The sequence below is a fragment of the Lichenostomus cassidix genome, chromosome 6 (genome assembly GCF_008360975.1).
Source record: "Lichenostomus cassidix isolate B80296 chromosome 6, HeHo_3.0, whole genome shotgun sequence".
Classification (NCBI taxonomy): Eukaryota; Metazoa; Chordata; class Aves; order Passeriformes; family Meliphagidae; genus Lichenostomus; species Lichenostomus cassidix.
Genome location: NC_139487.1, coordinates 7,701,847 through 7,729,733, shown reverse-complemented (window position 1 = coordinate 7,729,733; position 27,887 = coordinate 7,701,847). Strand labels below are relative to the sequence as shown.

Genomic DNA, 27,887 nt, shown 5'->3' with positions numbered 1-27,887 from the left:
TTAGAGGGAATTATCTCCCTTTTTCCACTGTGGCACATTCTTTCAGACTGCTCAGTGGATGGTAATTTTCAGAGAAAGAAAACACCATCACAGAACTCAGGTCATATTCCTAATAATGCACACATTACTTGCTTTCCATTTGATCCAGTGCTAAAGCATAAAAGAGAATCAGTTCCACACAGCAGATTTAGCAAAATAAAACCAACATTTTTAACAGGTATTAGAAGTGTTTTGAATTAATTGTTGAGTTTGCCAGAGAAAATTAAAAAGTACTGAGCAAATACAAAGCAACCACATCCACAGCCTTAAAATAAAACAGCAGAAATGATCAAACATCATAACATGTTGTAATAATAGGCTGTAAAAGGCTCCTCAGCCTTACCTCTAACAGCACCACTCACATCCCCGTAACTGTTGTACTGACCAAAATCTGTAGAGACAGGCTGTAATGGGAAAAGAGGGACAGCACATGAATACATAGCTCATGACTTTACAAGCAGGTGGGTACATGGGGAGAAAAAAATGGCTTTAATTTTTTTTATTCCCCCCTCAATTTTACAACATTTCTTGCATTGCTTTCCTGCCTTTTTAACAAAGTAGTTTGTGGGAGGGGAAAATAGGTTTGGTCTGACTTCCGGTGGTTTTATAAGAAATGTTTATCAAACTGAAAATCCAATACAACTGATATGGAAATAAATACCACGGATAATTAAAACCACCTTTCACTTCTCAAAATCACCATCTTCTTACCCTGTGAAGTCCATTTTTTCCATACCCAGGGAGAGAAGAGGTTTTGGAGGCTGAAGCATGTGCTGTTGAATGAGGAAGGGAAAATATTTTACTGGAAAAATCTCATGGAAACTAAAAAAACTAGAACATTTGAAGAATCACCTACTACAAAATACACAATTAAAAAAGCCAGGCATATACACAACTGAGACACACTGACTTTAAGAAACTCAATCCCAAACCCAACACAAACTTTAACCCATTCTGTAAGTTACAAACAGCTTTGTCATGCCATGGTGGCAAGCCAACAATAAGGGACACTGTGATTTTGCCAGGCTCAAAATCAAGGTGGTCTCCACTCAATTTAAAATAATGGCTCTTATCACCCATGGCATCAGCTTTGGGAAAGACACCCCTGATTCCAAAAGGCAATTGACTGCACTGATTATTCCTGCAAAGAGGGATGGACACATCTCAAATAAAGGAGATCTCCAACCTGTGCTAAGGTTGATAAAAAAATCATAAGCTCTGAGTTGAGCAGGTAGACTATGACCCCATAAAAATTACAGTGAGGGAGAGAAACAGGAATCCTCTCCAAAGACATCAAGGCAATGCACTTATACAACAAGAACACAAGAAAATCTGAGTTTGCTTGGCAGCTGCTCCAGTGGATGACTCCAGAGAGACTCATCTTGTCCCTCCTTGGCTCAAAGTACAGCTTCTGTGTTATAGTGACTGGAGAATGAAGAGAGTGAAATAAAACCCCCAAACCCTTCTCTGGTGGTCTGAGAAGGCCACAGATGTCTATCAAATTGTGCAATGAGACAAAGAATCAAAGTCACCAATTATCAAAATTAACTTTTGTGCTTTTGCTCTGGAATACACCCAATCAAAATGTCAGCCCAGGTCAAAACCCTGGCTGTGTTTGGAATATGCAGCTCCACTGGTCAATGTTCCTTAATTTATTTCCCTGGGAAAAGAGATTAAACAGGGGTAGGAACCACAAGTTTAAACAAAATGCATTATTTGTAATTTAATAACCCAGCCTATTAGCATGTGTGTGATGTGACAGTCACTGAACACTTTACTCCACTCTTTATCTATATTAGAATATCTCCCTCCTCAAAATTCACTGAAAATCCTCAACCTCGGATTTCTTGCAATTAAAAACCAACCATGACAGTCCTCCCCTCACCAAAACCAGGTGATGAATTAAGCCCCTCTTTCAGGGCAGATCACCACACACACACATATCAAGCAGTCTTCCCAGCTGTCTCTCTTGAGGGACACTGCTTGATATGTGCACATGTGGTGTTTACTATGCATTGTTCATGATTAGCTGCATCGCCTCCATCAATTACCTGGAGAATCGTAACGACTGGCAGAAAGGGCTGACCTACCGCGACTCTCCTTCTCCATCTCTTCCTTCAATATTAACTGCCCCAGACCAGAGTTGAGCTACAAATCAAAAAGCATATCAGTAAAACAAAGCTGAGCAAGACAGTGGTAGAAATTGCTTACAGAAAGCAAAGGGGCACTTTTTGGATGCTGTTCAGAAACAGCACGAGGACAAGCTTATAACCACCTTCATGAGCTGCTCCTCCTGCAGCTGCCGGCGTCTCTGCAGCTCCTCATCATCTTCCTCCCTTCCACTCGACCTGCGTCTCATGTCAGCTCCTGCTTCCACAAAACCACAGCACAGAGAGAGCTTTGTGCACCACTTCAACCGCAGCTCCAAGATTTCAATGCTAGTTCAAAGCACTGGTCAGTTTGATTTGCTGAACAAACAAAGCAGTATTTTCTCGCAAAGTCAAAAGACTTTTTCAGATCTCTCTCTTAATAAAACTCACTTGGGTAGCCTGCCCTATGGTTATCAGGCTTTTATAAACTGAACAAGAGTTTAAGCTGCACATGAGCTCCAAAACAAGCAATGGTCCTGTAATAGAGAAAAGGAGCTCATGTTGCTGGTTCTGGAAACATGGGGTTTAATAACACCAGCAACTGGATCACAGCTGAAAACCTAAAGTCTGATTTACATTTACACTTTTATCTAGACTCAGAGAAGCAAATCTGAATTAACATTTCAAATGGAAAATTAAACTACATTAGTCTCCGAAAGGAACACTCGTATTTGAAATAAACAAAGTATTGGTTTTAGTCTAAAGTGAAGTAAACGAATTTGATCCATTGGATAAAGCTAAAATAAATTAAGACACAGATGTTCTACATTTTAGTTCCTTAGTTTTTATTGAATAATTTCTATTTTCTTGAATATTCTTCAGAAATAATCCAGTCTGAATACTAGGACAATTCCATGAATACACAGGATGTGTTGTTACTGAAAATATTTAGACAGCAATTCTATTTTTTTTCTGCACAGGCTTTATCTGATATAGTTATTTACCAACCCTGTGCTGGACAAACTCAGTGTTTAAAGTATGTAGACATTTCAAGTATGCAGATGAGAGAGCTTCAAGTATGTTGATGTTATCCCTGTGACTCAGGGACTCTACGTTTGCCAGGTTGCAATCCTAACTAAAAGACATTTTCAAAAAATTGTTGCTGTATGTGCAGCCCTTTCAATCAGTCACTGAGCTCTCCCACCCTGTGTCTCCTCTCCTAGAACTTCTGTGAAGATCCCATTGTTATAAAATCCACACATTCCCTCACAGAGACCTGAAAAAAGCAACACCTCAGTGCTTCAGACATGACTTCAGGAATGTACCAGGCTAGATTGCTTATTTTATGCCATAGGAGTCAATTAAAAAATAACAGAGGAAAAAAAAATACAAAGCAAAAAAAAAAAATTTAAATGATGATGCACATGGATTAAAGAAAAGAAAATGATATGTGTAGTGCTACAACACAGAGGAAAAATACAAAGTCTGTAGAAACAGTAACTCTGAAAATCAGGAATTATTTAGTCTGTTAATTGTTCCAATTCAGTTGTTGCTTCTTGCCATGAAATTAGTCATGTGGTTGGAAACAATCATATTTTCTGTGGAATTTTTGCTATTAGCTTAGGACTAGAAAATTAAATAGAATAACTGAAAGAAGTCAGGCTTGTGTGACACCACGCCTTTTAAGCTACAGCACTGGAATTCAAAAAAATTGTTTATGGGTTAATATCTGTGTGGTCAATCCCAAAGCCCTTTAGCAAAACCTCTTCTACTCAGTGCAATCCAACAGTTTTTGACTCACACACTCAGTGGTCTCACCAGGAGAACTGCACTTTGTGGTGAGCACCTGGAGAGGACACCACCTTCCCTACAGGTTTTTCCAGCTGCACTGTTCATGTCCCTGGGTCACCAGTACCTGTCGAGCCGCAGAGTTGAACAATTTGTGTTTGCATACCTATGGCAGCCAGGGAGGGAGGGCCTGGCCAGTGGTCAGTCTCAATCTTTGGTATCTCGTTGGGTGCTGGTGCATGAGCTGCTGGGAACTTGGAGGACTTGATGATATCCTCGGAGGACTTGCTCTGTGCTGCCAAGGCAGCTGCATCTAGGTGGCAATCAGGGAACTTAGCTATGGAATCATCTGGAGCAGTACAAAGGTCAGCCTTATTTTGGCAAAATTTTATACTTTACAAGAAGTTAGTTTTCAAAAGCAAACATTTTCATGTTTTGCTTTTCCAACTGCAGTTTGAAGCAAAGCAATGCCTTTCTCTTGCCAAAAGACTGGAATTAAACCTTCCTCTCCTCCCACATCCCCACCCCAAAATAACCCCAAATCAGCTTTGGACTTTACTAGGGTTTCACTATGTAAGAATGATTAGGCAAGAGTGAGAAAATGCAGCCTAACAGTATTTACCAATATCTCCTAAGGACAGCTGATTATTTATGAGGATGAACTCAGATTTATGTACTAAAAAGATTTCCCTCTAGGGGAGGCAAACTAATAGATCAGAGTAACAGTACAAATTCTAACGCTACTGATGATAATTATTTCTTATATTTCTGTTAAAAGCTGCAAAACAAAGAAAAAAAGAAACCTGAAACAAATATGTTTAACTGGGGGATTTTTTTTCATGCTGCATGCCCTTGCTTAGAGCATGCAGTAGTAGTAAAAGCAGAGAATTTATTAATAAATACTCAACTCCATTCAGATCAACTTGGCAGGGCAAGGCACTTGCAAAGCAATGATCCTCACCAATAAAATAGCTTGGTAGTGGGGCTTCCACTTAAATTTCATTCTAAGCCAAAGCCTTGTAAAAGCATTTGAGGATGTGCATTATGGCTTTCTCTTCTTGACATTAAAAAAGAAAAAATAATCTAATAGGATTCAGTGTACATTAAACTCAGCCTTAACTACCTCTGAGCTGGAAACTTAGTTCAAATTACCTTTCCTTATATGAGGCTGTTGTACCAGAAGCAAGGGTTCTGATCTTTTTTTTTCCTTTTCTCCCTTTTTTTTTTTACAGAAAGACATCTTTTAATGAAATGATGCATTGAATTGCTGATCAAAACATTCTGGGTAATTTAGGAACATCAGTACTAGGTATCATTGGGAATTCTGAGCAGCTGATATTTGGAAAACTCTAAGCATAACTGCAGGCATGGAGGAAGCTGGTCAGAGTTTACGAAAGCATGACTTCAAACAGTACTTACGTATTAGAATTGGTGATGTCAGTGGTTAAACATTCACATGTTAATGGGAGGTGAGGAGATATATTAAACCCATAAAAATAAACAGAAACAATGTTAAGACTTTTAAAAAAATGAGCATATGGTTTGAAACTTAAAGAAAGAGGGAAAAACCCTGATGTGATACCAGAGCAGTGTAATTTGCAGTGCTCATTCTTGCTACAGGATGGACTTGTGGACTTTCCTGCTCACCCCAGCTCAGTTTCTCTCAGCCAAATGTTCATCTAAGCCCTGTAGTGCTGCTGATTTGCTACTTAACCCAAAACACACTTCTCTGGATAAAACATCTGCAAAGGGAGGCAAATTCAGAGTCTTTAAAAAGTGGAGTCATTTGTCTTTCCCCGAGGTAAATAAAAACATCTATTCACAGTGTTCTGTTCACAGCAGCAGGGAAGAGTGAACACACTCCTTTACAATGCAACCTTCCGTGTGGGACTAAAGACAGGCAAGGCTGTGTGGTCCTGCCATCACTGTCATTTCAGACTTGCTATGACAACACCAAAAAGCTTAGAGCACTAACACTGCTGTCCAACTCAGAACCCAAACACCTGGAAAAACAAGTACAGCAAACTACCTGAGCTGTATCACAGGGCTGAGAGTCAAATTAGCCCTGTCAGTGATAAGTCACCTATAATATCTTCACTAATTAAAGATTCTTATTTAAAGCCACAGGTACATTTGGAATTCCAGTCTGATTATAACATCTCTGTCTTTGCTGTTGAAATAAATTATTGTACTGCGTCTGTTTAAAATAAGGGTATTTCATGAAGTCCCTGTCAGAGATCAGTCTACTGTTAATCCATTTTAACAATACCAGTATCTGTACTCTGAATATATAAACTTAAAGAAGAGAAATGCTGGAAGGTATCATAATGCAAACAGCAAAATCCCAGCTAATGGCAATTTTGCCATTAATATCCACATGGCAAGATTGAACCATAGAATCCAAATGAAACAGCATGCTTTAAAACATAATCACTTTCCAGGACATGCAATTAGAGCTGCCTCAAGCTTGGACTATTACATTCTTATGCTTACAAAGTAAGAACTAAATGCTTTTCACTAATTGCACACCTTTTAATTCAGCTGACTCTCCAATTTTGAAATAAAAAAGGAAAGGTCATTTACCATGCTGTTTGTAGATGGGTGGTTTCCTGTAAATGTTGACACCTTGATCTGTGATATCAAGAAACAGAAAAAAGAGAATATAAGAACTACTTCAGTTGTAGATAAAAATAACTTCACCACTAAAGCAATAGACAGACCAAATCAAGGATGTAGCACAAGAAAAAGCCAGAAAGCCATTTCTAGTATTATACAAAACCAGATTATTTAAAGAAAAGAAAACATAAGAACAAGAGAAAAGTCAAAGACGTGTGGTATGAAGTCCTTTGGAGCTGATTCTGTAACATGTGGATGCATCAACTCATGAACCATTAATTTTAAAGTGGGATAAAAGTTAGAGAAGAAATGTAAGCAGGCAAGACATTTTAATGGTGAAGATACAAGCCATTTGGGGAAAACTACCCCAAACAACTTTTGTGGAAAATTGTGCTTCAGTCAGAACAGCTCAATTTTCTTTCCAGCTGACTGGCTGGATTGAACAGAGGAGAATGCAGTGAGCCTACAGTTCACTTCAAAATCCAGAGAACAAAATAGCTACCTAGGACACTGTTTTGAACAGCCACATTTCAGTGAGTCAAAGGGATTCTTTATGCAGTGTTCACTGATATGTTACTAATTCTCAAACCAAAAGGACAGACTTTATTTCTCTTTTTTTGCATTTTTTTTTAACGCAAGGCTCACCATATTGCATATTACCTATGTAAATCAGAATAAAACCACTTCCCAGAACACTAATGCAGTAAATCTACAGAATGTCTAAAACATACCATATTTTTACAAACAATAATCTAAGACAGGAACCATTTTGTTCTAAACTACCTTCCCACCCCAGCCAACACTTCATTTATTCGGCACAGCTAGAAATACAAAAGTTAATCCAAAATCAGCGCTACAGTGCAAAAATGTGCCAAAAACTTATTAGGAGAGCAAATTGAGCTACAGGGAGCTAGAAAATTAATGTCAGAAACCCATTTTGCTACTTTATGCTGCCTGAAAAAAGTTTTCAGTTACATTAGAATGAGAGATGAAAAGGAATTTCAGAAACACATGCACTGTATCACAGATCCAATTAAAGTGCTACAGGAGACAACTCTGCCTGTGGCATTAAGGAAAACTAACCCTAAAAATCTATTGAAACAGAGGCAAATCTTACTGTGCAGAACTCTACATCCTTACATAAACAGGCAAACTCATTGCACACAAAGACACTGTGGTATTTCGTTCTTGTGTGTGATCTGTTATGGCCACTTGAGCAGCAAACAGCTCTGAACACTACAAGGGCAGTCATGCAGTCCTTTGGCACACATGGACACCACAAAGCTCCAGGAGGACGGGAGCTCAGCTCCTTCTGTGGCTGCACAGCCCCAGATGATGAGGAGAGCTCCCCCACCGTGCTCCAGGTCATTCCTCACAGCTATTCATGCAATTAGGCTTTGGTTTAGGTGAGGCACTGAGAGCCAGGCGAGTTTAAGTGGTTAAAGGAGCTGACCTCAGCCAAGCCAGGTCACCCTGACAGAGAGGGGGTATGCACAAAATGTTTATCTGTCAGATTTGAGGGAAGGTAAATAACCTTTGGCAGTGTGGGGGAACACTAGGCTGAAGGGAATCTGAAAAAAAATGGATAGAACCAGCTTTCAGCTGAAGCAGCCAGATGTATGTCCAAACCATAGGGACACACAGCTCATCCCATCCAAATCCAAGACACATGGTCTTCTCAGATGCTGGAACAACTGTGGAGCTCACTTCAAAACAGAGAAGGACATGCCCTCTCTGAAAGGACATCCTAAGGCACACATATCCATATCCTTGTGGATCTCTCTGAGGACACCAAGCCATTGCACAAAACAAGTAAAGAACCAACCTCACCTCCTTTAAAAAAATGGAACACTGAACTGGAATGAAACAAGCCACAATAATCTGAATGAACAAAATATGTAATGGCTCACTGGCCACCTCTTTTCTGCATGTGACTCAAAACCAACTCCTCTAAAATTAGCAGAGCTACGCTGGTGCTCAGCTGGTGCAACTGGGAGAAAAATCAAGCCCTACACAGCTCATATTCAGCTCACAGGCCATCAACAGACCCTGAAAAACAAAGCATTCTAACAGTGAAACACCTGACCAAGAGAATAGATAAAAATCACAAAAAACCCCCACGTTTCTTAAGGCACTACTCCTCTCAGCAAGCCCAGAAGCAGTTCCAAACCCTGAGGGTGCAACCCATGGCAAACAGTGTGAAAGGATGGAGACAAGACAGCAGTTACAAAGGCTACATTCTACACTGTGACAGGACAGCGAGACACACACAGTGCCAGCTCCTACCTGGAACATGGAAATGTTTAGGGGCCTGAGCGTAAGTTGGAGTGAGAGGGCGACTGTCAGGCCGATAGGGGACAGGGGAGTTCCGACCGCTGGACGGCTCATTGCCTCCAATGAAAGAATGGAGAAAACAAAATGAGAAGAGGGAGAGCAATTTAAAAAAAAGAGAAAAAAAAAAAGCAAGCCCAATCAAACCCAAACAAAACTGGCGGAATCAAAACCTCCAGGGAGAAAAGGAGTTGAACCGAAAGTATAAATACAAACAATAAGGAGAACTGGTAGTAGCCCTGATGATTGTTTTTTCTCCCCCCTGATATTCCTGCAGAGACAAAAATTCATGTTCAGGCTGGAGTTGAGGTTTGAGCAGCTCAGAATCATTCTGACGGCATGCAGGCAGGAGCTGTGTGCTTGTAGCTGGTGATTGGATGGGCAGTATAGAAAAGAAGAATGGAAGGTTATTTGGCAATGATTTTTTAGTATGGAGATTGATATTTGGAATTAAAAGGCGCAAACACGGAGCAGAGTAGTTGATATGCAAACCCAAAGCAGATAGAAGCAGACACTGGCAGTTACTACAGTTCACTAAACCAAAAGTGTACAGAAACCAGAAACAGAAAAAAGCTCTTAGGTCACTTGGCCCATATCTAAAGGCATAACTGTTCCTTACACACTCTTTCATTGGTTTATAAAAATTCTGATACAGCAAAATAATTTGTAAAGCAGTGCAACCCATCTGCTGGCTGTGCACCCACATCATTCCTGCTGCTCCAAACCTCTGTCTGTGCCAAATTTGGCTCTGATGACAATACTTCACCACTGCTGATTTAGCAAATCTGAATCTAATACTGAAAAACCTTAGTTCTATTTTGCACACACTATTGTTTCCATTTGTAGGATTAATCTTACTGGGACTCCTCCTCTGTCTGCTGACAATGCAGCACAGCAATCCAACAGCCCTGAAAGTACCTTTGTCTTGTCAAGGTGACAGGGCTGCTGCAAAACCATGGTGGTTGAGCCCAAGCATCAAGACTTTACAGCCAGATATCCATTCATATGTTTGTGTGTGTACCTTGAAAGAATGCTGCTGCTTCTCTTATGTACCATTCTTCAAACTCGAGCAGACTCACAAGGAAAAACCATCCACATGGGTGCTTATTTCACATGGGTGGGGGTGACCACAACAGAGAAAAGTAGGGAAGCATCAAAGCCCTACCATTTTTAAAGTATGCACAAGGGCTTAAAGAAACCCTAAAAATGCTGATTTAGGAAAGCAAGAAAAAAATGGAGGGCAGGGGAGGGAATGGTAACAAATACAGGATGGCTATAAAGCATTAGAAAAAATAAATTGCAGGCCTGTTTCCTGCGTCCTGTTAGAGGACCCGAAACCTTAGACTCAGCACACTGTTTATATATTTGGGGTGGGGAGATAGATGTGGGAGAAGGGAAAAAGAAGATTTCTTTACAATTTACACAAAAAATCCTCTTTTACTTGAACAGTAACCTGCCTATCTAAAGGCACCCAAAGGGAGAAAAAAATGCTCTTTACAAACCTGGCTGAGATGTGCCCCAGAGGCTTCAGCCAGTATACAAGTTAACCCACTGCATATGAATGTTTTAAAAATTACATGCACAGTTCAGGGGGCTTGGCTGTACAAAATTTGTCCAGAATGCATGTGCAAAATTCTATATTTAGCACTTTGACATTTCAGGCCTTAATGACACGATGCTCTTTCAACCACATGAGTTGGTGGTGGTTTTCTATTTCGGGTTCAGTGATGCTGAGCCTCTGGCCAGGTAACAGTAAATTCTGGGTTTCCTAACTCTGAAAAGCAGCATGAATGATTAGTTGAACATTATTGTCGTATTTCAATCTATGGCCCTTTACTTAGCAATTCCAATATGGTGTTCTACCTCTCCAGCCTTTGAGATATTATGATGGTGAAACACCTCACTTGATTTTACTTAGGTCTTTTGCTTCTACTGAGAAATTATGAGTTACTTTTCAGGAAAATCATTGTTTTAGAAGGAAAAAAAACCCCATCAATATTGATATATCTTGAGATACAGTTAATTGTTTATAGAGAACATATCATTCTGCCTTTCTGCTTCCTTTAGCAATTACATTCAATGAAAGAGAAAAAAAAAAGGAATTTATTGTCCTGTGGACTTGTCACAACAGAGGAATCACAAATGTATTCTACCTGTTGGGAATTGGTAGTTGAACTGTGGGCATTTGCAATGCTACAAACACAGGGAAGAAACCCTTCCTGTTACCCTCTCTACCTCAGCTAGGCACAGCTAAGTGTGTCACACCCATAAATGTGTGCTGGCTGGTCTTGTATCTGGGACACAGATAATGTGCTTAGAGAGAATGGTGATGCTGTATAATGCACTTGGTACCTGGCAGACAATTACTGTGGTATCACCCTGCATGTGATGCTTTACAGATGTCTCTGTTGGCTTATATTTCCTGGGGTACCTAATGACTCCTGCTAGTAGTGACAAATAACTCCCTTTTACACTTTCCAGGATGACAGCCTCATTACCTCCAACCTCTGCAAGAGGGAATGGTACATCTACTTAGATTCCCATTAGGCCATCCCTGAGGAGCCCACTCTCATAACAAGCCTTAAGTGCAGCTGCAAAACCACCCACAGTTTATGGAAGCAGTGCCAACATCTGCAGAATGTGCAGATCACACAGGAAATCAGAGCTCCTGACTGCCTGGACCTCCCAGGGCCTCATGGCCAGTCTGCTTGCAGCCTTTCATAAAAACCCATTAAATTTGGGTTCCTTCCCTGCACAGAAAAGTCTCTCTTACTGTCTCAGATATGCTGAAACTACTGTTAACTCTCCAAACCAACAAGAGCACTCCAGTTCACCAACACTGTAGAAAGAACTAATTCTCATACCCCTGGCATGAAGTTGAAAATGTCTGTGTGTAGGTGTAGGGATATTAAGAGATAATGGAACAAGCTTAATCTAAAAATCAATCACTAGAGCACAGCAGAAGGGAAATTCAGAGGCTTTTTTTTCCCTTTCATTCTCTTTGCTCCATCAGATAGTTGTTTTCTAAAGCTGAATTTGTTAGGCAGGTTGCCCTAGCAGCCAGGAATAGAACTGCTTGCCTACACACAGCCCAGTGTAATGCAGGTCCCTGCTGCCCTCTGAAGTGCTCACGGCTGGGCTCACTGTGGGATTCACAGGCTCAGCTCCCAGAATCAGGCCAAAAAACCCATATGCAACCAACACTGAGCCTTCTGTCAACTTGCAACCAACACTGAGCCTTCTGTCAGCTTGCTCTGCTTCAGATGTAAGAAAACAAGCTCAACAGTACCTGAAATCCTTACTCCTATTCAGGTTTTGTCAAACTATCATTCATCCCCTTGTCCAGATGTGTAGCCCTTATCTCACACACAAACCTGAAAATCATGAAACAGCCAAAACACAACTGTTTTCAAGAGCAGAACTCTCATCTGCATCCACAAAACCCTGGAAATAGTTATCAGGGAGAGAAAACATTTGATTTCAGAGACCTGCCTCAGGGGAGCAAAGCAGGAACCTGTGAAAACCAAGGTCCAAATTCTCTATGAAGGTGGGTAGGTTCCTCATGGGAACGTCTTTGAGCAAAGGAATACACATTACTTTGGAACTCTTTTACATGGAAATCTTATGGGGGCTTTGCAATATTCTTGAATGCCTCTGAAAAATTCTAGGCATGTGAGATGAAATCCTGGCTCTCAATGAGAGTTTTGTCTGTGATTTCAGAAGGGTCAGGGTTTCTTTCATTCGTGGACTTGTTTTGATTCTTTCATAGCAAAGACAGTACTTTATTGAGACAACACCAAATGCAATGGAGAGTCCAAATTAGATTAAATGAAGTCTAAGTTGATGCATATTACTCTTCCAGCTTTTTCAACATATATGTTGCATCAACAAACTCTCACTAAGACTTTCTGAGGTGTATTTAGCCCCTCTCACTCCTCCAATTTCTTTACTTTTGGCTACGTCTATGAGGCTTAATCATTTTGCTTCTTTAAGCCTTATGTTGTATGAAAATATACTGAAACTGGTCTAAATGTTTATTTTTCTGACTTGATTATACAAAATTACACAGGTGTAATGTGTCATGTGACACTTCAGTTATCAATATGCTGCTGGGAAATCATGCCCCTTTACCAAAGCAGTTTAGACACAATCTGTATGTTCTGACTCCTAAAGAGAAAAAACCCCAAAATTATGGTTTTTGTGAAATCTTTTTTAGAAACATCAAGTTCACCTTCTTGTTAAAAGTACAAGTGAGAAAGGCTGAGCCAGTAAAAAGATCACATGGTGACACATAAATGCTGTCCAGGCCTTCAGAAAATTGAGGATTCTTACAACATCTTCCATGACACATCTGATAAAAACTATACCCATCCCTCTGTCTACAGTGCTTGTAATCCCACTTGGCCTTTTGTACCAATAACCAAGAAAGATACCTGATCTACATGTCAGGTCATTCTTTGAAATCTGAAAACAATAAGCATGGATTTCTAATAGTTCTTCTCATTTATCTGCTGAAGAAGCTATTTTCTCAACAGAAGAAGAATGAAAATGCCACTTGAAAGAGTGTGAGCATTAATTTGGATTTACAGCAAAGAAATGTTGAAATTGCAAGGACTATGAATTAACTGCATGCTGAAATGAGCAGTATATATATTTTTAAGGGTCCCAATCTTTTAAAGTGAGATTTTAAAAAAAACATTGACATAATAGAAAAGTGGACAGTGCAGATTATCAAAAATCTAAAAAAAGACAAGAATAAAATTAATTGTGGTGGTCTGAATGCTTAAAGAGCTATGATGTTGAGACCTATTAGCATTTCTTGAAAGTTCATGGCAACAACGTTCTTGCAACTGCTTTTGATTATCTCCAGTTTATGATTCTCCACATTAATCAATGGTGCCAGATTGGAATCTATGTTCAATCTACTCAACTCTCTCTTTTTGAGCTCTTATAGGTGATATAAGCTATGACCTTCTCCCCCTACAGAAGAGATGGCCCAGCCAAGTACTCCAATAGAAATTAAAGTAAAACCACATTCAAAGAAAACAAGAAACAAAACTAAAAGCTTGTTGAGCTAAATGAATTCCTTAAAGGACACAGTGAAAAAATAATCCTCCTCCAATTCAAACCATGGAAAATAAAAGGCTGAAAAAAAGACCAGATCCCCAAATAATGTAAATCCTTGCAGTGCTACTGCCTTCAGCAGAGCTTGCTGATTTACACTAGTTGAGGAGAGGCCTTAAGATTTTAATTCTACTTTTTGGGCCCTAATTATTGCCAATGTGATTAACAAAGATTAACTGTTTTGTTGCCATTGATCTTTATATAATCTTTTCTTTTTCTTCTCCATATTTTTGATCACCTTGCTCTCACTTAGGCAATATTGTAGCCAATTTTTTCAATGCATATTTTGAGAATGTGGTAGTAACAATTAAATTTGATAAGCTAACTGCTAAAGGGATTGTTATGTACTGCTTTAGAAAGAAGCTAAATTAGGCACATCCAGTGTAATAAATGACAATACTTTTCTGTGTATTTCTACCAGGTAAATGCTTGGTGACTCTTCAACTAGGGCCCTTAGAAATGACATATTTCCTCCAAAGCAAAGGACATTATGTCTATTCTAACACAGTTTTGAGTGCAACAGCACATTTCGAGGCATGCTCAGCTCCACAGCCATAGGCAGCCTGCCAGAGCTACGCCTTCTCAGCTCTGCCAGAGCACCACCACATCTCCAGGCTGGAGGGAACTCCCTGGAGAGCAGCCTGGCTCCTTACCTTTGGCATGGGGGATGAAGTGGTGTCGGAAGGGGGAGTTGGGGCGGGAGTCATGGAGAGCGGAACCGCGGCCGGTGCGCTGCGCACCCAGAGCCAGCAGCTCTGCGAGCCGGGGGCAGGACAGAACGGAGACAAAGAAAAGCAATAAGAGACAGGCAGGGAAGGAGGCTTCCAAGGAAGGAGGGGAAAAAAAAAAAAAGGCATTGAACGGTTAGGATTCTGGAAAGAAGGAAGGAGAAAAGAAAACAAAGCGGTTAAAGACGCGCCGAAGGGTCCGTAAAGGTTAGACAAAATTACAGGAAGTGTTAGAAGAGAGGCTTAGGTTCGAAGTGCATCGCTAATTTAGCATAACATCATTGGTTTAATGAGCTTCTGGCCCAGGCCTTGTTACCAGAAAGTAGCCTGCTACCAGCATGCAAACATCACCAACATTGATTCTCCGTTAGTTAAGAAAGCAGCTGGTTTGGAAAGTGCCGACCAAAAAATGTCAGTCAAGAGGCATGCAAGCTGTTTTCTATTGTTTTAAGACATTCCAAAAATGCTGCCAACATCAGCTAGGGCACTGCAGGAGGAAAAGGCTGCAAACTTTTTCAGAAGTTGTAGAACTCGATTTTTGAAGAACTTTATGCTGACAACGTCAGTACAGCAGTTCACTTCTCTCTCAAGGGCTAGCTGAGAGCAAAAGAGAAGTTATCTGGGGCCTCTGGGTTTATTCAGAGAGAAATTTTTCTTGGAAATAACATGGTGAAAAGAAGTGCCATTAGGAGAAAAAAAGTACATATAGATTTGCTATTATTCAACATGAGCAATTACTGTATGAAAATAATTACTGTGGGAGAATTATTAAAGTGGTTTTGACAATTATCCCAAAGCAGGGTAGGAAACATCAAATGATGAATTGTGCAGAATTACTTCTGTGTCATATGAGAAACAGTAACAGGTGAGCCCAAATGAGATCATCTGAACAGAGAGAAGTTTGAACAAATATCTTCCCATAAAATCCTTCAGGCTGTGGACTTTGGAATATTTTACATTTGGACCCAAACTCTGGCTTGAGTCCATGTGCCCATCACAAGAGTTACATAAACAGAGATTGCTTCTGGGGAAGGTCTTTGACTGAACACAGACAGTAAAACTCAATCACAGTCAAGTCTGGAAAAGGGCCTGGATTTGTTCATATCCTTGATACAACTAATAAAAATGGAAAAATCCCCTCAGAACTGCCAGAATCAAGGGACAGAAGTTTGCAGCTTTTTCACATTTTCAAGACTCTTTCAGTTTCAGTTGTAACATCATCTTAAAACACAGTCATGTTGTCAGCACTGAGGATCAGACACAATTTGCTTCTGTCCCACCTCCCTTGGGTCCCTTAAATAAGGCATTCACTGACAGACACAATTGGCTGCTTTCAGCCCACCCCCACTAGGAAATGGCTACAGCATTCAAGTTCCACAGTGGTGGCTCTATTATAAATCTTTAATTTTAAAAATGCAGCTCCTATTGCATATGGGCTTTTGGCATCCCAACTGTTCAGCTGTAATCACCGAGGAAGATGAAACCGTGCGATTGTATCACTTAATTTAAAAACAGATCACAAAGATTTGATTCATTACCATACACAATAAAATCAGTCTTGAGAAGTCTTCAATGAATAGCATTTAGTGATACATTTTTATGCAGTTTGGGTGCAGATGAATAGTTCGTTTTCATATCTTGGTTTTAGATACACAACCAGTAATTTTGAAGGCACTGGGAACCTGAATGACCTGTACATTTTCTATATTCTACATAGAATTCTACATCACTGCTAAACTGGAAAATAAAGTTTGTGTTTTGAAGTGTTCCCAGGAAACTGCCTATGGCTTAAATTAAGAAAATACCTTGTGAAACATGAGTCCATATCTCAAGAAATTATTAGCAATTTGGAACATATGGGTGTTTTGCTTCTGAGTAAGAGATTCTACAGCTGCACCAAGCTTTAAATGAACTGTTTACAAGGGAATAAACCTACATTACTAACTTCTGAACAGTCAAGCCATAATTTTTGTTTCCAATATGTGCTACTTTTCCAAAATTCCAGAATGAACTTTGTGATTTACTGCTGCAAATTTTCACTTGCTTTCAGAAACATATAAAAATTTTAAAAATAGTTGATTGGAAACAAAACCAGAAGATGCATATCTAGGATGCAAGAAACAGTCAGCCTAGTGCAAAAGACTACATCAATCAAGAACAAAAAACCCGGTAGAAAACAAGACATTAAAATACATAACAACTTTTCAATCCTAAACTCTCACTTCTAAGAGAAAGGAGTGCTTCACACTGAGCGGCATACTAAATAAAGAATAGTTTTGCATGTATTTGTAATGCAGTTTCCCTTACCAGGTCTGTGGAAGTGCTGGGGGGAACGTGACATGGTGGGGGTGTAGCTGTGCCGACTGTACACGGGAGAGTTGATGGAGCCCTGGCTGGTTGACCTGTGAATCATGCGGTCCCGAACGTCCTGATAGCCCTGCAGGACAGAGCAGCCACTGGTAAATGGAAAAGCACACTACACATTTTTAGCAGCACTTAACTCCCGTGGATCTGAAGGCATCAGCAGAAGCGACCGAAATAGCAACATCCCTTAAGCTTTCAGCCCACTTCATTAGCACTGTTCTCCAAGGATCTGCTCTGATCCATTTTTATAGTCTGGGTCAGACTTGAGGCTTGGATGGTTCCAACTGCACCTGTAATTTCTATTAAATTCTGTATAATCCTAGATTTGCCCTCACACCCTGACTCCATAAGGGAAGCTGCATACAGAGCACGTGTGTCCTGCAGTGTCCTGCACAAGACACACGAGCTGGCCAGCAGGGAGCTAACTCAGAGACCTGCAAGAATTCAATACCTGCAGCACAGAGCTCTGTGTGGCTAAAATTACCATGTGTCACAACCAGCTACATCAGCAGGTATTTGTATCCAGATTAGATTCCCCATGTATCTGAAAACATGATGCCTTCCTGTACAGCCAAATTCAGTTAACTTGGTTTCCTGGGGGTAAAAAAAGCCAATGAAAGAAAGAAGCAATAAGCCTCAAAACAAACAATACCCTCACCCCCCACCTCTCCATGAGGCAAACTAAACTAGGAAAAAATGGAAAGGACTGATGTTAATGCATGAAGATTTACAAGAAAATTTATAGTCCCTTAATTTTTAACTAGTAGCAATCAGCACAACCTTTACGTTGCAAATAAGCAACATGACAATGCAATGATAATGATTCTGGCATGAGCATCTATTGTATCCTGACAAATGACTTTCCAAATGTTTTGTGTCACTGTGATGTTCAAATTAACTCCTCTGGCAAAGCAAAATCAAACCAGACCATAGTTATGTCTTCTTCAAGACAAAACTGCAGATATTTCAGTAGCAAACATGGGTTATTATTTAGATGCTTAGAGCAGCACTTTAGCTCCTGTAAATCCTGCAGCTCTCAAGATGTGAATCTGCCTGTGCCACAAGGAGCAGGAATGTACCAGAAGTGACGCCTGCTGGCCAAAGGGCTCTGCTTTACAGACACCTACTGGGGAGGAGTGGCAGCTCCACTTTCTGTACAATCTGTCAATAAGAGCTCCATGTTTCCTTCTCAGAAACAATTTTTAAGTTTCAACATTCAGAAAACATTGCTGTATGGCAAACAGAGATGGATCTGACGGATAACAAACCCAACACCTGCATTGGCTCGAGTGAGTAATTCTAATCACAGTAAGATGCTGCCCCCAAAGGTTCCATCCAACTTACTTCTGCAGAAGGGGTAGGTGATAATGTCCTTGGAGACTGCAAAGATATAAAACATAAGGTTATGAAATATTGCATATGCTGGGCCAGAAAAAGGTAATCTAAACATTGCTGCAAATATTCTGATAAATGGCAATGTAAAGTGGCAATGCAGAAATTACTGAGGCCATCCCAGCATTGAATCCTGTTTTTTCCACACTGCTCAGGAACTGGTCCATAAATCACTGAAGTTTAAAGTTTCTGGGAGTGTCTTTATAAGCATGATTAATTCAGTCAAGTATCATACAACATCATCTTAGCCATCTAATCATTGTGGTAAATAAAACATAGCTGTAAAGATCAAAATCAGAAAGAGGTATTAATTTCATTGCCATGCTTGTTACGAAGAAATCTTTCAAATGGAAATTGAAAGTAAATAAACTGAACTCAGAGCTTTGCATAGAAAATCAAAATACAGAATATCTTCCAGGATGAAGCATGTTTTCCCTCCAACACACACACTCTGGCAAAAATGTGCTTCTCCCCAAGGCCTTATATTTCATACCCATGCAAAGGAGCACGTAGTTGCCATCAACATTTCTTTGATATGATCTCCTTTAAATCTCTGTGTTCCTCCATGGTTATGTAAGGAGAACAGACAGGAATTACAGGCATGTGTATTGAAAGGACTGCACAAAGGCCAGTGGGCAGAAATATGCGCAATATTACAAAAGTTTCTGTAACACAGACAGGGAAACTGAGGCAAGGAATAACTTAAAAAGAAACATATGATTATGCATATGTTGATGGTGCAAATAAGAAAAAAGGCTGTGTGTAATTACCAGTTATATGCCCTTTAACCACCAGACAATTTGAAGCTGGAAGATCAGGATTTAATTATTTCCTCTGTGCACAAAACTCCAATATTATTTGTCATAATAAACTGGGCAAGAGATTATACTTTTAAAAATAAGACCACAGTTATTACAGAGAGATGCAGCTATTAAGATAATATCTCAGAAGCAAAACTGCTGATTCTTGTCTAACTACTACATTAATGTACAACAGCAGTGTAAAATGTATGCAGAGTTTCTAGTAAGAAATATCCAGCTGGTAAATATCCATACATTTTGGATTGAGAGACCATTCACTCTCATGGAGCTGGTGACACTGGGAATGCAAAGTATCCAAACAAAGGAGCAACATTTTTTAATTGGATACAGGACATCATCTTTTCAGCAACTTTCCATAAGTTTGCTACTTTCCATCAAAGCCTTGAAAGCCTTTTACATTCTTATTTTCCTAATTCCTACCATCTAACAGCAGCAGCTGTAAAAACTTTGCACCACATGAAACATACCATACACAGTGCTTTGGAACAACATTGTCCAGAAAAACTGAGAGCTAACCTAAAACTTTCAACGTGAATGAAAAAACTACATGTTGTGAGGTGTATTTCCACATTTTTCTACTAGCAATTCATGTGTTGGTCTAAATAAATGAATTTCTATCGACTGCTGGGGTTACTTGGCTACAGTAAAAGGTGGTCATAGGAATCTAAGCCTGGAAAGGCAGCCCAGCCTGAAGGCAATTTGCTGAGTTCAGGTATTTTTCAGGAAGAGGAAGGGGAAGGGGAAGGGGAAGGGGAAGGGGAAGGGGAAGGGGAAGGGGAAGGGGAAGAGTTCTGACCCAACTTATATGAAAATTTATACTGCAACAGGTTTAGTGCTTTATTGCTTTGAGAAGGGTCTGCTCTTATACCTGAAGCCATACAGGTGATTTTGTGCTCTGGGAAGCTTCTGCTAACTTTTACAGGTGTCATTCTGCAACACAAGTCGCAGCATTTCACACTAAAGCCATTTTAACTGAACCACCTGGTGAGATCCCTGCTCCATTATGAAGCATCTATCATATTAGAAAAAAATCCTTTTTTCATTTTATGTGCGCTTGTTCAGTGAAAGGTGTTTCAGCACATTCAGTGCTTTCAACAGAATACTTGAAATAATGGATGTAAAAAACACCCGCGAGAGGGCGCCGGCAGAGCGCGGCTCCAGCGCTGGAGCTGAGCCGGGATGGAGCTGGGATGGAGCTGGGATGGAGCTGGGATGGAGCAGGGATGGAGCAGGGATGGAGCTGGGATGGAGCTGGGATGGAGCAGGGATGGAGCAGGGATGGAGCAGGGATGGAGCAGGGATCGAGCTGGGATGGAGCAGGGATGGAGCTGGGATGGAGCAGGGATGGAGCTGGGATGGAGCAGGGATGGAGCAGGGATGGAGCAGGGATGGAGCTGGGATGGAGCAGGGATGGAGCTGGGATGGAGTAGGGATGGAGCTGGGATGGAGCAGGGATGGAGCAGGGATGGAGCTGGGATGGAGTAGGGATGGAGCTGGGATGGAGCAGGGATGGAGCTGGGATGGAGCAGGGATGGAGCTGGGATGGAGTAGGGATGGAGCTGGGATGGAGCAGGGATGGAGCAGGGATGGAGCTGGGATGGAGTAGGGATGGAGCTGGGATGGAGCAGGGATGGAGCTGGGATGGAGCAGGGATGGAGCTGGGATGGAGTAGGGATGGAGCTGGGATGGAGCAGGGATGGAGCAGGGATGGAGCTGGGATGGAGTAGGGATGGAGCTGGGATGGAGCAGGGATGGAGCTGGGATGGAGCAGGGATGGAGCTGGGATGGAGTAGGGATGGAGCTGGGATGGAGCAGGGATGGAGCAGGGATGGAGCAGGGATGGATGGAGCTGGGATGGAGCAGGGATGGAGCTGGGATGGAGCAGGGATGGAGCTGGGATGGATGGAGCTGGGATGGATGGAGCTGGGATGAAGCTGGGATGGAGCAGGGATGGAGCAGGGATGGAGCTGGTATGGATGGAGCTGGGATGGAACCTGGATAGAGCAGGAATGGAGCCTGGATGGAGCTGGGATGGAGCCGAGAGAGGGATCACGGGAGGGAACCTGTCTGGGCACTGCCCTGCCACTGCAGCTGGGAGCACAGCCTCACACCCTGTCTTCTCTCTGCCATGCTGTGTGTTTTCTCATTTTCTGTGGCTAAAGTGCATCATTTTCTTGCAGCCCATTCCCTATAGTTAAGGTTTGTGTCCATCTCTGGATTAACTTTGGTGACTCTTTGCATGCTTCCCCTTGTACACCCCAAATCTTTTTTTGCTGGGACTGGTGATTGCTTTTTATTTTTCTTTTTAAACCATGGTGAGGGGCATTCCTAGTCTACAAGCATAAACTGAGGGTCCCCTTTTATTTACCACCACCACATACACACCCTTTGCAAAGAGAATGCAGGATGAATCCCTGTCTGCAACTAAACTTGTCACCTTCTTTGCTTTTTAAAGATGATGGGGACTGATGTAGGTTGTACCAAGACTGCTGTCACTCCATTACCACAACACAAACACAGGGTAAGGGATCACTCCACCCCAATGGGCTTGTGTTCTCATTAGGGCAAGGGAAGGGAGGAGAAACAGATACAAAGAGGTGAGGTAACTTGCCCAAGGTGACAGAAGTCAGCAGAAGCATTGGGTGAAAACCCAAGATCTTCTGAAAAGAAGGTGAGAGCCCCTTCTGTTTCCAGAACAAACTTCTGTAGTCACTAGAAATTAACTGAATTTAATTCTGTTGAAAATATGGTGTAAGAAAACCCCGAAGGCTTTTGCTTATTCCCAGAACAAGCATAAAAGCAGGCAACTTACACCATATTGCTTTATCAGCTTCCAACATACTGCTTTGTCAGTAAGAAGCTTCCCTTTAAGGATTAACAAACAGTTCACCTTTTCTGGTGAGATTAGTTCTCCCTGTGTGACTAACAAGAGACTTGTTTTTGTAGCAGGTTTTGTGGAATGGGTCAGGCCTGTTGGGACTGGTCAGAGGTCACCAATGCATCTCACAGGGGTTTTGAACCAGAGGCCAGCTGGATTCACGACCAACATAAATTGGAGGGGAGAAATTCTGTAATGTTCTGACCTGTTAATCTCTTATTTTATTCCTGAGCTGAATTTCCAACTCATGATTTAAAAAACTAACTCCATAAAACATTAAACAACAAAGGAGAAAAACTGATGCAGTTCTGACCTGCTGGTGGGCAGAACAGTGATAAGAAAGGAGATTATGAGTCACATTGATCTGGTAATCTACAGACCACTGGTGCCTGAATGATTTACAGTAATTCTTTTTTCTTCAGCTTATCTTCATACTCAATTCAGTACAGTCAGTAAGGTCAATGAGACTGCAGTAGTAAATAAATTTCCACGTCCACTTAGATTTGCATTCAGGAAGTCTGATTCACAGACAGATGGTGTTACATGACAAAACCTGCTTCACAGACTGCACTGGCATCATGTAAATAGTAATTGCAGCTATGGAAATTCACCTGAGAAAACTGGGGACCAACAACCTGAAAGATACCTTCACATACAAGTTTAGAAGAATCAATGACATAGCTTTTTCTTATTGCTGCATGATACAAGAATCCTTACTAAATGTCAGCAGATCAAAATGTAATGCAGGTATTTCTAGGATACAATTAACCTGCTTTCCCAGGTGGGAGAGCACTTCTTCCTGACACAGTTCACATTTTATCCAGTGCGTCTGGCAAAGTGCTCTGGTGATATGTGCTTCCCTTCAGTATGTATGAGATAAGTATCCTGCTGCTCTTGGTCCACAGAATATCATGGTATTCCTCCTATTATCTTGTGAATATTGGTGCTCCACAGCACAGCAGCACATTGGCTTTTGCCTCACATCCTGAGGACTTTGCCATTCCCAAGGATTAGGCTATCCATGGGAGTGATGAGGATGCACACAGAGACAGCCTGCAAGCCTCCCCCCTGCCATTCCTCTGCTGGTGAAGATGAATGCAGGTGTCTAACCCTGCAGTTTCCCACACTGGCAGCAGCAGGAGTGTTCCCAGTACCCCCAGATCAGACAGACACAAAGCAGTGTGAACAGCAGCAGCACAGCAATCCCAGGAGTGCTGACAGGAAGCAAAGCAGGCTCTGGATGCAGTGCACAGTGGAATGAGGTGCTGGGGGGTCATTACCTCTCCAAGACTCTGTCTCTCCTGTCTGTCCTCGTAGGCGGAAGTGTAGAATGGCTCATAAGTAATTAGGTCTGGACGTTCAATGTCATAAATGGCCTTGACTTTGGGAATGGCTGCTAAATCCTTGTAATCAAGGATTTCATTGTCTACTTTTGCCTAAAGGTCAAAGACAGAAGATAAATTAACTTACACAAATGCACTGGCAATTTCTGTTTTACACAATTTACGGTTTTGTGTATTTGTTGTCACGCTGTCGCTATGGAAACCTCTTTTTGGCACCCTACATGTGGAGTGAATGCTTCTTGTTCTTCTCCAGCAGGCCTCCTCTGCAGCAGCTCACAGTGTTTTCTCTTCTCTTAGGGAAGAAAGAACATGGCATATATAGATCTATTTACAAAAGTTTCTTATCCCCAGTACAGAGCTCAAAACTTCAGCTCTGCAAATGACTCATTTTGTGGCCTCAGGCAAGTATTTTCACCTTTCTGCTCTTGTTTTCCCATGTGTAAAATGGGTGATAACATCAATTCAGTTTGCAGATCACAGAGATTACAAAAGGATTTCATGCTGAAGACCACAGACAGATACTCAATTAATAACTGTGCACACAAGAGGAAAAAGAACTTATTGGAAGGAAATAAAAAGACAAGGAGGACTGTCAGGATTGGGTATCCAGACTCCCAAATGGAATTATTACACCAAATGGAATCATTACATGGCATTCATCACTCATCCTATGCCCAAGCTTCTGACTAAAGCATCCACTCCTTACCAGCTACATGGACTACTTTTTCCACTAAGACTGCAAGGAGATCTTGACTAGCTAAAAAATGGAAAAGGGAAATAAATTCCAAAGTCAGCTGCACCCATTAGAGGGAGATAGAAAGAGACCTTACATTTAGTTTAGGTAATTAATATCTTTCTTTACTTACAGAAAGACTTCAAAAAACATCATCATACATTTTTACCTACCTTACAGAAATACATTGATAACTAAAACTGAAAGAAGGTATTTAAATTGTCTTTCAACACTTCTACTAGATACTTTATGTATTCATAGTAACTTGCATAAGAAAGCTCACATTCAGTTCTGTTCTTCCTGAGTGCTAGCACCTAGTAATTTCAGATTAACATGCATTTGCCTTCCCAAGCTCTCTAACAACCACTGGTCTTAGTGCTTCTTAAGCAATGCCTCAAACTAAAAACAATACAAAACATTTCTTGCCAGAGAAGTAAGGTTTGAAATAGTTAGGACATTCACTGTCTAAAAATATACTCAAATCTATTTAGCTGTTAATTACCATATATAAAAAATACCTTAAGACTTTTTACCAATTAAAATATTTAGGTATATTAATATAAGCTATTTCTGTAGTATTTTTGTCATAGTCTGTTAATGAGCTGCAAATATGCCTGAATACTCTAAATCCAATATAATTTACTACAGATATTTTTTCAGGCCCTGATCTAGGCTACCATGTTGCCCTACAGATGGTGATTTTGAGCAGCAATTAAATTCCATAAGCTACATTTTATGAATCTGATATTACCCACAGAATGGCAGTTCTCCATGACATGCTTTGTCTTTTGATATCTGCAGTGTCAACACTTTTCATATATCAGTTTATTTTTGTGGTTGTTGAAGTGGATAGAAGAACTAGAGTTTAACTCAGGACGTGAGATTTGAAATTTTGACATTTTTTCTGCATTATTATAAATATAACTGCCAAATTTCTGTGTTTTGTTCTACATTTTTATCTATATAACCCTAAGGTAATCTATAAAATCAGTGATTCAACATCATGCTTAATAACATTTTTGTTCTAAATTAAAACCACCTTTTCTTTCACAACCAGAACATCTGAAATGGAAGGTGTTGGATCAGCCAATTTCTTTCAGAGTAGCTGACCCTGTTCCCCACGTGCAGAGAGCCGATCTCTCAAATATTGTGTATCAAAGAGCACAGATCTCACAAAATCCTTACAAAGTCGAATGACCCCTCTGCCCTCAGGCCCTTTTCACACCACCAAGTGACATCAAAAGATTTACTGCACCTTTCTAAGAGAAATGTGACCTGGAAAAGGCCTACCCTGCTCTTGAGATCCTGTAGTTATAAAAGCTACATGGTGAAGGTTTTAACAATTTAAGCACTAAAATAAAGCATCAGTATAAAAGGGATTTATTTCAGCATGAGTAGCTCATGTGCAAGCAAGGTCTGGGCAGCTTATCCATCAGCAGGAATACTTACATAGATAGTGTGGCCTGGAGAGCCAGGTATACTGGAACCTGGTCTGGAATAAATGCTTTCTGATGATGTTCTTGTAGGCTGAAAAACAAAAGGGAACTTTTGAGAGCAGTCTGAAGCCATTAACATTGGCAATTTTAAGTGAAGAAATCTGCACACATCTTGAAAATAACTGAATTTAGGAAAAAACGTCAAGACAAATGCAAGCATTCTGGCAAATTTCACAATCTTGTGAGGCAAGTGGGCTTTTACTTTTTTTGGTTGTTTTTTTGGTAAGGGAAGGAGTGGTGTGAGAGGGGAAGAGGTTTTCTAAATCATACAGTGTAAAAGACTAGACAACAATAATGAACAAAACCAAACAACACCTGCCAGAGACACTGTAGGAGCCATACAAAGAACCATCCAGGATAGTCCTGCTGGTCATTTTAGCAACACATTAGTTCACAAACCACTGTAGGATCAGCAGTCCAGCAGACAAAACTCTTGTGAGGAGCACAGCACACACGTTATCTCCTTCCAGGTGTTCAATCCCTGGATTTCCATTAGGAGTGAAATCATCAGAACTGAATTCAGCCTTCCTAAGTAGAAGGACCTGAAATCCTTTGCTTGGAGCTGTTCCCTACATCTGCAGCACAACCAAGATGCAGCAGGAAAGTCAAATGTTGGTTGAAATGTCATGATTCCCCATAGTGCAAAAGTCATGATGTTAAATGACAATGACCTGCAAACCAAAACTCAGGAGAACACTCTCATCCCTACAGAGCCAGTGCTGCTACATTTAGAAGATTTTCCAACACTTTGTCAGGACTAAATAGACACTGATGCCCTGGCTGAAGTTTTGTGAGAGGAGACAAAATAACTGGTCACCAAGATGTGGGGATGCTGAAAACCTGATGCATTTGAAAAGCATTCTATGTGACCAAAAGTCACCCTGGTTTTTGTGACAATTGCCCCTAAACTTGGCACTCAGCAGACAAACAACGGTAGTCAACCATATCCCAGTTGCATCTGAGAAACATTGAACAATTTTTTGCTCCCTAATTGACTGCAAAGAACCAAATCCCATCAGAAAGCCTCACGTCAGCAGATGACTCTGATGACACCACTGCAGTGGGATACTTCAAAGCCACTCAAAATTCAATCCTGGTAAACAATCCTTACCTCATCAGCTTGTGACATTAAGCCCCCTGGACTAAGAGACCTTCAGGAACACCTGAAGAGAAACAAGGCTTGACAGCTTGGCTCACTATTTCTTAGGAAATACTGGAGTGAAGACAAAAAGGCTACTGGACCTATCTTATCTCGCAGCATACATTTCCTGAAAGAACCCTTCAACTGACCCCGGAGATTTTCTACTTTTAATTTCAAAGGCAGAGAAGCTATTGGAACCATCTGTATCTAAAATGCTGAAGACTAGTCATGGATCATACAGCAGGCTTTCTCTGACTTCACTTTTGAAATGAAGTCACCACATTCAGGGAGGGTTAGAGAAACAAAAGGCTTTGAATATGTTCCACCAAAAAACGTAAGATTCGGATCAAACAGAGAGCAGATGTAGCTGTGGACTCACACAGTCACAAATCCTCTCCAGACTGTGTTTGAGAACATTTTCTCAGACGAACCTTTACATGTTTCTTTTCTTTTCTCTCTGTAGCTGCAAATTCCTGCATCTCAAAAGGGAACAGAAATTTCTCATCTGCCCTTAAGCTCCTCCCATGATGGAATCAAACCGAAAAACCCAACAACAAGCACTTGTTTCATGGAAATGTTACAAGAATTGAGCTGGAAAATCTGGCTGCAGTTGAGAAACACTTTATTCCCCTTTCCATTCTTCCATTTTGCTGTGTTTGAGTGGAGACACATGTAATATGTTGCTGCAGTTACTATGGAAAACAATTGTTTTCATTACAACATAGGGAACAGTATTAAGTACTTGAGGTACTGTTAGGGGTGTCTCTGTTACCTTTGGCTTTTGGCAGACATACTTTGAGAGTTTTGTCTGCTCAATTCTCCCTGTTGTAGGAAAACAAGTGTTAGAGGCAGTTATGGCTTATTCCCACTTGGCAGGCCCTTCGGATCTTTTATAATTGCCTCAGACAACAAGAAATTCTCAGTCCTCACTCCAGCTCCTTAGTCTCATCTCTTAGAGCCACTGCAAAAATTCTCTTCATTTAAGAAAAATTCACTTGCATTT

At 40.8% G+C, this 27,887-nt stretch overlaps 1 protein-coding gene across 17 annotated transcripts in view; it reads right to left on the bottom strand.

Moving 5' to 3' along the window:
• ABLIM1 (actin binding LIM protein 1) overlaps positions 1–27,887 on the bottom strand; it is a 189,870-nt gene that overhangs the window by 11,786 nt on the left and 150,197 nt on the right. For 8 of the 17 annotated variants that reach the window (XM_085064787.1, XM_085064785.1, XM_085064775.1 and 5 more), the window contains 11 exons: positions 25,697–25,774; positions 23,452–23,607; positions 18,425–18,460; positions 17,024–17,153; positions 8,820–8,924; positions 6,501–6,548; positions 4,084–4,230; positions 2,315–2,406; positions 2,091–2,187; positions 751–812; positions 383–443 (listed from right to left, as the gene is read on the bottom strand). In XM_085064787.1, coding sequence (XP_084920913.1) covers positions 383–443; positions 751–812; positions 2,091–2,187; positions 2,315–2,406; positions 4,084–4,230; positions 6,501–6,548; positions 8,820–8,924; positions 17,024–17,153; positions 18,425–18,460; positions 23,452–23,607; positions 25,697–25,774 — 1,012 coding nt within the window. The remainder of the gene's footprint in view (positions 1–382; positions 444–750; positions 813–2,090; positions 2,188–2,314; positions 2,407–4,083; positions 4,231–6,500; positions 6,549–8,819; positions 8,925–17,023; positions 17,154–18,424; positions 18,461–23,451; positions 23,608–25,696; positions 25,775–27,887) is intronic. The other 9 variants (XM_085064791.1, XM_085064776.1, XM_085064792.1 and 6 more) reach the window with 6 other exon arrangements.